Genomic DNA, 10,024 nt, shown 5'->3' on the forward strand with positions numbered 1-10,024 from the left:
AAGAAGGCTTGGAGGTGACCGTACCACACATAATAAGAAGACACTAGCGGGGACCCGTGCGTTGTACGGGAAAATATAAAAGAATTAATAATTTTTTATTATTAATTAATATTAAATTAATAATCAAAATTTGTTGCTAATTAACTAAAAGTATTCAAAGTTATTGTTAATATCTAAAATTTTAATAATTGTACTTTTTATTTAATGTTGATTTACATAAAATAATTTTTGTTAATTTAATATGAACAAATATTTTTTTAATAACTTTAGTTTTATCAATAATTTGTAGTATTTTTAATAATTGTTATTATTTTTATTATTTTTAAATAAACCTTTTATTAACTTTAAATAAAAATAAATACAAAAGCTAACATTTTTATTAGTTTCACTAATAATTAACAATTATATAGAAATGACAACAAGGTGGGTTCAGGGTAGGGCACCCCATCCCTGTCTCTACTCCATAGTCAAGACACTCTACCCCATCCCCACATCGTCCCCAGTGTCAGGCAAATTCAAGACAAGGTAACCACTCCTCAATGTCGAGTGAGTTCAGGGGCAAGGCACCTCACTCCTCATCAAGGATAGAGATTTCGCGAATTTCCTTGGCTTGTCCCCAGTATTGGGTGGGTTCAAGTAGAGGTGTAAATAAGGTCATGTTGGGCCGGCACGACACGACTTGCATGTGGCCCGCACTGTGTCGTACTGGCCCACTGGGCGTTTTGGGCCGTGCCTCCCTCCCCTGGGATTAATTTGGGGGGTCGGTTCGGCATGGCCCAAGGCTCAAGCTCGCACGGGCCCATGCCATGCCATGGGCCAAGCTAGTCCATGGGATTAGGCCAGATCAGGCCATGGATCAAGCCAAGCTATGAGAGGTCCATTTTTTAAAAAAGTTTAGAAAGATGTTTAAATTTTTGTTTCATATAATTTTTTATATATACAATTATTTATAAATACAATTAGACATATTCATGGGTTGGGTAGCCCAATTGCCTGACCCAATTTGACTCATTATTTTTCAAGCTTGGACAAAATTTCAAGCCCATGGGCTAGAGCTTGGGCTTTCTCAAATAAGCTCGACCTGATACTATTATATATATATAAGTACTTATGTTATATATAATAAATAATATATGTGCTTCTTAAATTATTAATTAAATTTACTATTAGAAAATATAAATTACTTTTTAATTTATTAAATTATTACTAAATTAATATAATATTAGTTCATAAAAGTATATTAAAAGTAAAACATTTTGTGTACAAATTGGGCTTTGGGCTTAGGCTCAAGCTTCGGGCTTTATATAAGGGTTGTGCTCAAGCTCAAGATCTAGGCTCAATGGTTAGGCTCGAGCTTGCACATTTTCTGTAGATAAAGAGGCTTGTGTTAATTGTAAAACTATGATTTTTTATAAATTAAAATTTTTATTTAATTATAATCCATTATAAAAATATATAACATTATATATATTAATATAAAATTTGTTATTTAAATATTATTATATTAATATAAAATTATAAACCATTATATAAAATATTTACCATATATGGATATAACTTCCAAGTTGAGCTTATTAAGGGTTGTTTAGCTTGGGTCCTATTTTCTAAAGTCATCATTGAACTCCAAAAGTTTGATACCCAATCAAACTTCGAATGTAACTATCATTAATAATGTGTGGGCATGGTGCATATCTCAGCTAGATCTAACTCAAAAGAAAGTAGTTGCTTGAGCCTACAAATTTATTGGTCTAATTGGGTTAGGTTAAGTTATAAACGATTTGTTACTGATTATTATTAATTATTAAATTATTGTATTTATCTTGAAATTATCATATTTTTATAAATATTGCTAATTTGTTGGCTAAAACTAATTAAATGATTTTTTTTGGTAATTAAATTTAGTTTTCTACTATTTATAGCTTAAGTTATAATTACTGTTAATTATAATTTAAAAATAATTATTTTTAATTATGTTTAGATCTAATTGGGTTAGGTTAAGTTATTTTTAGACGTAATTCAAATGAAAATAGTTGGTTGAGCCTGCAAATTTATAGATGTAACCGGGTTAGGTTAAGTTATAAACAATTTGATACTTTTTATTATTAATTATTAAAATATTGTTAGCTATTCAATTACTGTATTTATTTAAAAATAGTAATTTCTGGAAATTATCATATTTTCATAAATATTGCTAATTTCTTGGCTAAAACTAATTAAATGTAATTTTTTGGTAATTAAATATAACTTTTTAGTAATTAAATGTAGTTTTCTACTATTTATAGCTTAAATCAAAATTACTATTAACTATAGTTTAAAATAATTATTGTTAAATAAATTACTATTAATAATTAAAATACATTATTTTTTTTTCATTATTATTTAGTAATTTTTGCATATGAGTATTTTTCAATAATTTTCACTATTTTCATCATTGATTTTTGCATATTAGTCACTAAAAAATTAATTTTCATTTGCTTTCAATAAAAATAAATTAAATAACTAAATAAATACCATAGTTAATAAAAAAATACATCTAAGTTTTAATATTTTTCAATAATTTATGGCTTTGGTATTTTTTAATAATAAAGTAGTATGAAGTGTACTTTAATTATTTTCATTAAATACCCTTATTAATATAAAATATTCTTAATTTTCAATATTTTATAATTAATTTTAGTATTTTAATTATGTTTAGGTTTTTCAGATTTTTTTGGATTTTTAATTAATTGTTGGTATTTTTCATTATTATTCAGTAATTTATGCATATGAGCAATTTTTGCAATAAAATACTATTAATAAAGCATGTTCTTCATTTTAAAGTTTCATTAATTTTTATCATTTTTAATGAGTTGATTATGCACAATAATGGTCTCAACTCATTAAGTTATCTAATAATATAATTAAAACTATCAATTAATATTTGTATACTTAAATTTCTTATTTTTATTAGCATTTATTAAGTTTGATTTTTAAGTGGAATTGAAATACATTTTTAATATTTACTAAGTTATGTTATTTATTTTTAGTAATAGTTTAGTGGATTTTTAAATTAATAATTTTTTGATTATTTAACCCAAGGTTTTTAAAACCGATTGAACAATGAATTGGTCAGGGGTTCAGTTCCCGTGCATCGCATGGGTCTGACCATTCAAACCGAACAAACGGCCTGTTCTGACAAAAAAGAAAAAAACCGGCCAATCCGTTAAACTGTTCGATTGCCTGAGTCAACGGTTTGCTGATCAAATCAATGATTTCGGGGGAAAATGATGGTTATGGGGTAACACAAAACTGGTTCTTGGTTTTTTCGGTCTGACCGTTCGATTTTGAAAACCATAGTTTAACCTCAACCTATTAATATTATTATTAATCTCTCTCTCTCTTTTTTAAATGTAATAATAACATGCATTAAAATAAGAGGTCTTGGAGAATTTAACGGCCTATCTAATAATGTATAGTTTTATTAATCTAATCAAAATAGACAATGATTATTGTTTTATATTTTTTAAATAAAAGAAATTAAAAAAATATGAAAAATGAAAAAAAATAGATAAATTGATTCTTTCAAAAAAGAGACATGCTGATACGAACACTTGGACAAACCAATTTTAACTGAGCTAAAAAAGTGGGTAGGCCTTCTAATGTAAGAATCAAGAAAACACTTATGAAAGGAGATAGGGAGGGTAGAGAGAAGGGCCAAGCTACACTAAGATGCCATTTGCTGCCTTGTGTGGTTTAAGACAGTAGATTAGCTAAACATTAGATATGGTTTAAGAAATTTGTCCATTTTTTTATTTGCATTCTCATCTCGTGCATTTACATCGTACAGGTGCAGATGAAGTTGCACTGGAAGCAAACGGAGCCTTATCACCCTTATTCCTTGCAACCAGATTCCAATCCAACAGTCGAATTGTAATGTAAGAATTTCATCTCAACCTTTAATCACAGATTATGGGACCCACCTTTGCATCCGGAAATGTGCTTCCAATTCCAAAAGGCAAAAATCATATATAAATTCACCAAACCAGACGCTTCTTTCTTAGGCCGCTCTGTTTCCTTGTGCTCTTCTGAGTTCTTCCCCTGATTTTTAACTTTCTCGGTTTCTCTTTGCTTTTGTTCCAAGCAAGCATGGGCCAAGGAACTCCCGGCGGTCTGAACAAGGGAGGGCTCCCCGGCGACCGAAAGCACGACGGCGACAAGAAAGAGAAGAAGTTTGAGCCGGCGGCTCCGCCGGCTCGCGTCGGCCGCAAACAGCGCAAGCAGAAGGGTCCCGAAGCTGCAGCTCGGCTCCCTACCGTGACCCCTCTCACAAAATGCAAACTTCGGCTTCTAAAGCTAGAAAGGATCAAAGATTACCTCCTCATGGAGGAGGAGTTCGTCAGTAACCAGGAGAGGTTGAAACCCCAAGAGGATAAGAACGAAGAGGACCGATCGAAGGTCGATGACCTCCGGGGATCGCCGATGAGTGTTGGCAACCTCGAAGAGCTTATTGATGAGAATCATGCCATTGTTTCGTCTTCTGTAGGCCCGGAATACTATGTTGGAATACTGTCGTTTGTGGACAAGGACCAGCTTGAGCCCGGGTGTGCCATTCTTATGCACAACAAGGTTGGTTTTTGTTCCTGCAATTCTAATTTGCCGAAAATGTTGGAAATGGGGTTTTTTCTCTTGAAAAATTATTGAGTTTCAGTGGTCCTAGATTTGGGAAAGTTCTTGTAGGATGAGATAATTTTAGGGTTCCCATTCTAACGATTAAATTTTACTTTTCTGGATTAGGGCTTTTAGTTGTTTGCTTTTTTTTTTTTCCTATTTTCCCTTTGTTTTATTTGTGATGCTTCTCTTATTTTAAATCAAGATTTGATTCCTCGGTGTGATTTACAAACACAATTGGGTCATGACGAACTTGAATTTTTATTACAACTTATCAAAGGGAAAAAAAATACTCCATACCTGATAAATTTCACGGTTGACAGCTTTGTTATGCTGTCAACCGTAGAATGTGGTTTCAATTTTTATGAGTTCAGTCTACCTTAATTGCCTTTGTGGTACAAATGTCGGCAATGTGGTTTTGCTTAATAGATCGGTTCTATTAGTCCTTCTTTGGGTGATGCTGTCCTGGAAATGGAAAAGTTATGGGTTGATGCAGAGTTGACGCTTGTCTTAGTAGTACTATAGCATTCTACGTTAATGTTAATCTGCCTATTGCTTGACAGCTTTGTGATGGGGCATTAGGGCATATGGTAAGTTGTTAACACATCGTGTCTGTTGAATTTGTTTGCTCATTTATTGTTAATTTATATTTTCAATTCTGAATTAAGAAGCGATTGATTTGATTGTAGAACTTACAGCTGTACAAAATAGTTAACCGGGGGCCATTCTTTAGAGCGATGGTAATCTAGGGTTTTAATCTTCATCCTGCAAAGGGCATTAGGAGGATATGACATATTATAGGGTAGGCTTATGGCATCCTTTTTCTTTGTTTCCATTGCAACTTCTTGGTCCTTCCACAAGGCTAAGTGCCCTTTTTCTGGGTCCACTCCTCAATGGTGGAGTCAATGGCTGTCTGTCTATACATGACAAAGCCATCTCAGTCTACTTTGCCTATATTGCCACTAATCGGAGCTACTCTTAAGTCCTCTCTTATGCATTGATTTCTTATTCCATCTTTCCTTGTCTTGCCACTCATCCATTTCAACTTCATCTCAGCTCAGCAGATGAATCTAAGTGTACAATGAGTAGGGAGGGAGGCTAATGCATTGGCTGATTTATTAGCTAAGCAAGGGGTCATTAGGGATCAGTTGTATTTGGGCGCAATTGAAATTACTGTGCTAGCTCTGATTTAATAGTGAGGCTGCATCTTGTGCCTCCCTTTGTGTTGCTTGTAAGGGAGGGAGGCTAATGCATTGGCTGATTTATTAGCTAAGCAAGGGGTCATTAGGGATCAGTTGTATTTGGGCGCAATTGAAATTACTGTGCTAGCTCTGATTTAATAGTGAGACTGCATCTTGTGCCTCCCTTTGTGTTGCTTGTAACAGTGCCTATCATTATTGATTTCAATGAAATTTAATGATCTTTTACCAAACATAGATTATAGGCTGTACATGTGGGATTCATCTTGTAAGGCAAGAAGCTGCTGCATGAAAGCCCTACCAAACGGTCTGTCAAACCTAAACTTTTGTGGGGATTTGGCTGTAGACCCTATGTAGGTTAGTGCATCCAATTGGGTTAGTTACCATGGAGGTGAATCATCTTTGCAGGGTTGTCCTATACCGGAGGTTTCTTTATTGCAAAATCTTTTTAGTACATATTGATGCTTTTGCCTTCTTGAGTATATATATATATAATATATATATATATATATATATATATATATATATTCAGATGCTATAATTTTCAGAACTTTTGTAGTTTGTACAGATCCTCATCCTTTTTCTGTGAAGGAAATCCTCCCAAGAAAACTATGGAAGATTTGGAAATTGGGAATAAATAGTGCAGATTTTCTGTTGGATTCCCAGATCAGTCAATTCATTGGTTGATTCCCCATGCACAACTATGATGCCTGTACAAGGGTGCCATATTATGTTGGATACTTCAACTTTTGATGTAAATTCCATATCCAACTCCCTGTATGACCATCTCCTTGCTGTATTTGGGCAACATAGGGAATTACTATATTTAAGTCATGATTGATAAAAAACTATATTTTAGTCGTGTAACATTTTTTCTACAAATCAATATGACAGTATACGGCTAGTTAGCTAATATCTGTCAGGCGTTTGCATACACAGATGCCCATTTATGGTCCTGCATAGACTGGAAAGGTGGAACAGGATCCTTGGAGCTTGACCATAAATGGTTTAGTGATGATGCATCAACTTGCCTGTAGCCGTAAATACTCAATGGATCCAAACATAATGATGGGAATATTTCTATTATTCTGGGATATCATTTCCATGTCCAAATTTTTATCAATTGATTTTCCAGGGGTTTTATGGGTGTATCTTACTTGTTTCAACTTTTACTCATGGTTTCTAAATTTCCATATGTTGTCCAAGTGTTGTTCTACATTTCATATTGCAGTTGGATTTAAGTAACAATTCATAATACCATGCTATGAAAATAACAATATATAAGATGATACCATATGAAATTCCTGTTGGAAGATAAAACTGCAAATTCTTACTGTTTACATGCTCTATTCAGGTTCTTTCTGTTGTTGGGCTTCTTCAAGATGAAGTTGATCCAATGGTGTCTGTAATGAAGGTTGAGAAGGCCCCATTGGAATCATATGCTGATATAGGTGGATTGGATGCCCAGATACAAGAGATCAAAGAAGCAGTGGAGCTTCCTCTTACTCATCCTGAATTGTATGAAGACATTGGCATCAAGCCACCAAAAGGTGTTATACTTTATGGAGAACCTGGAACAGGAAAGACTTTACTCGCCAAGGTGCATATTTCTTTATCCATCTCTATGTTAGTGAGGGTCTAGTCTTCCTACATGTTGTTGTACTCGCCAAGGTGCATATTAAACATTTGACCTTAACACTTGGGGGTGAAATTACAAAAAAAAAAAAATTGTTAATCCATGGGGGGGGATATATTCAGATATTTCTTATTACTGCTCTTGGGGTTTATTTGTGTTATTTTCTGTTCCTTCCAAATACTGTTAAAAAGAAGTGTTTATACTTGTCATACTTCATTCCAAAGGGTTGAAGACGTTTGGGGTCACTCTATGCCTGTCTTTGTTAGTCCTCTTTCTCCCAGTGTTTACAAAAAAAAGGTTACAGTTCTGCACTATAGGAGCAGTAATTAAATTAGAAAAAAAGGCATTTTATAGTGGTTCGAGTATATGTTTTATATGCTCATCATTCTATGATCATGTTCATGGGAATTGGCATCGTGTTTTTGGGATGTTACGGATAGAGACAATTACTTCTCAACTTCTTGTTCTTGCCTTTCATATATGAGAATTTTATGATTCTGCTGGCCATATTTTCTCTGTTTGTTCCATATAAATGTATTATGTATATTGTAATTTATAACAGCTTATTATTATCTGAAAATCCTGAGTATGGAATTTTATGTTTTATGCTTTCATTCAGGCAGTTGCAAACTCAACATCAGCAACTTTCTTGCGTGTTGTTGGAAGTGAATTGATCCAGAAATATTTGGGTGATGGCCCAAAATTGGTGAGAGAACTCTTTAGGGTTGCTGATGATCTTTCACCATCAATTGTTTTCATTGATGAAATTGATGCAGTTGGAACAAAAAGGTAAGTTCGTGAGTATTGGTGGTGTAAGCAGTGCTGCCAGTGTGTTCTCTAATTAGTTGTTTCACAGGTATGATGCACACTCTGGTGGTGAACGTGAGATTCAGAGGACCATGTTAGAACTGCTTAACCAGTTGGATGGTTTTGATTCAAGAGGAGATGTCAAAGTTATTCTTGCAACAAATAGAATTGAAAGTCTTGATCCTGCATTGCTTCGTCCTGGACGGATAGACAGAAAGATTGAATTCCCTCTTCCTGATATTAAAACAAGGAGGCGGATTTTTCAGGTACCATGTAGCACCATAATGCAAGAAACACATGGGCTTTTCATTTATTTGTGTGGGACAACTGAGTTTGCTTTTATTGCAATCTGACGTAAGACATTTTTGTGCATAATTTGAGGATACAGATACACACGTCAAGGATGACATTGGCTGATGATGTCAATTTGGAGGAATTTGTGATGACTAAGGATGAGTTTTCTGGAGCTGATATCAAGGCTATTTGTACCGAGGCTGGGCTCCTTGCCTTAAGAGAGCGTCGTATGAAGGTTATACTCAAAATTCTGTCTTACTGTGTTAAATCTATTGTATTTCTGTTTCTGTTAATGCTATAGAATCTCCTCATTGTTCTCCAATTTTTTAGCTCATTGTATGTACAGCTTGACCTTTCACCTGGCCATTCCACGGAGAGCCTGCTGTTCCATGGGTTTTCAAGGAAAGCACAGGAACGGTGGAGATGCTCTCTTAGCCCTTCCCTCCCTCAATCCTTCCCCTCCCCCCTTCCTGTTTTCTTTGTTTACTGTTGTAATTTTTTACATGTTTATAATTTTCAGATGAAGGGCTTCAGTACCAATCTATTCTACTCTTTGCCAAATCACGGCAGGACTAAAAAATAAATTAGTGGCTTTTGAAAGCCAGGATTTTTATAGGAATTGCCTCTGCTGAATTGATGTATTTAATTGAAAGATTCCATGCCAACCCCCTAAAGGGCAAGAGTATTGTGATCATCTTCTTTTGATCTTTTCTCAAGTCCATGCCTTTCATATAAAATGCAATGCCTTTTTTTTTCTTTCTCAACAGGTTATCTGCAATAGTTGCTTTGTTAAGATCTCTTTCCTGGACTTGAAACATGTAGGGGGAAGAGGCTGAGTTCCTAATTGTGTTCATACGAGAATGGGGTAGTTTTTTGTACGAGAGCTTAGTTTGGAAGGAGTACAAATGCAAATATGTAGAGTGCAAAACCTTGTATTTTGTATTATTTTATATGTATTTGCACTCCTACCAAACTGAGCGTTGCACTCTACATATTTACATTTGTACTCCTTCCAAACTGAGCCTCCATTTGGAAGGAGTACAAATACAAATATGTAGAGTGCAAAACCTTGTATTTTGTGTTATTTTTATGTATTTGCACTGTACATATTTGTATTTGTACTCCTAAACTGAGCCTAAGTGATTGAAATTGGACATAGACACATTTGGGACTTGTCTTGGTGGGATCAGTTTCATAAAATGCTTATAGAAATCTAATCCATAAAATCTCTGCAGGTAACACATGCGGACTTCAAGAAGGCAAAGGAGAAAGTTATGTTCAAGAAGAAAGAAGGGGTGCCTGAAGGACTTTATATGTAGATGGTAGAGACCTTTCCATCTGTTATTGTAAAATCATAAGAATATTTTTTTCATTGTTGTTCATCTGTTAGACAAGTTCTATTTTCACGTTTATTTTTTAGAATATGGAGTATTTCAGATCA

General features: G+C 34.1%; 1 protein-coding gene across 1 annotated transcript; it reads left to right on the plus strand.

Moving 5' to 3' along the window:
• The first annotated feature begins 4,038 nt into the window (after positions 1–4,038).
• LOC148878565 (26S proteasome regulatory subunit 4 homolog A) lies at positions 4,039–10,024 on the plus strand. The gene is made up of 6 exons (XM_088956624.1): positions 4,039–4,605; positions 7,201–7,446; positions 8,102–8,271; positions 8,339–8,555; positions 8,678–8,818; positions 9,819–10,024. The coding sequence occupies exons 1-6, from the start codon at positions 4,126–4,128 to the stop codon at positions 9,900–9,902; spliced, it is 1,338 nt and encodes a 445-aa protein (XP_088812750.1). The 5' UTR covers positions 4,039–4,125; the 3' UTR covers positions 9,903–10,024.

The sequence above is a fragment of the Nelumbo lutea genome, chromosome 1, assembly GCF_056320005.1.
Source record: "Nelumbo lutea isolate HS-2025 chromosome 1, American lotus-T2T, whole genome shotgun sequence".
NCBI lineage: Eukaryota > Viridiplantae > Streptophyta > Magnoliopsida > Proteales > Nelumbonaceae > Nelumbo > Nelumbo lutea.

Excerpts from the sequence above, each read along its gene's own strand:
- LOC148878565 (XM_088956624.1), top strand. The coding sequence starts at position 4,126 with ATGGGCCAAGGAACTCCCGGCGGTCTGAACAAGGGAGGGCTCCCCGGC. Across the intron at positions 4,606-7,200 it reads CCATTCTTATGCACAACAAG|GTTCTTTCTGTTGTTGGGCT; the intron begins GTTGGTTTTTGT and ends TGCTCTATTCAG. Across the intron at positions 8,819-9,818 it reads TAAGAGAGCGTCGTATGAAG|GTAACACATGCGGACTTCAA; the intron begins GTTATACTCAAA and ends AAATCTCTGCAG.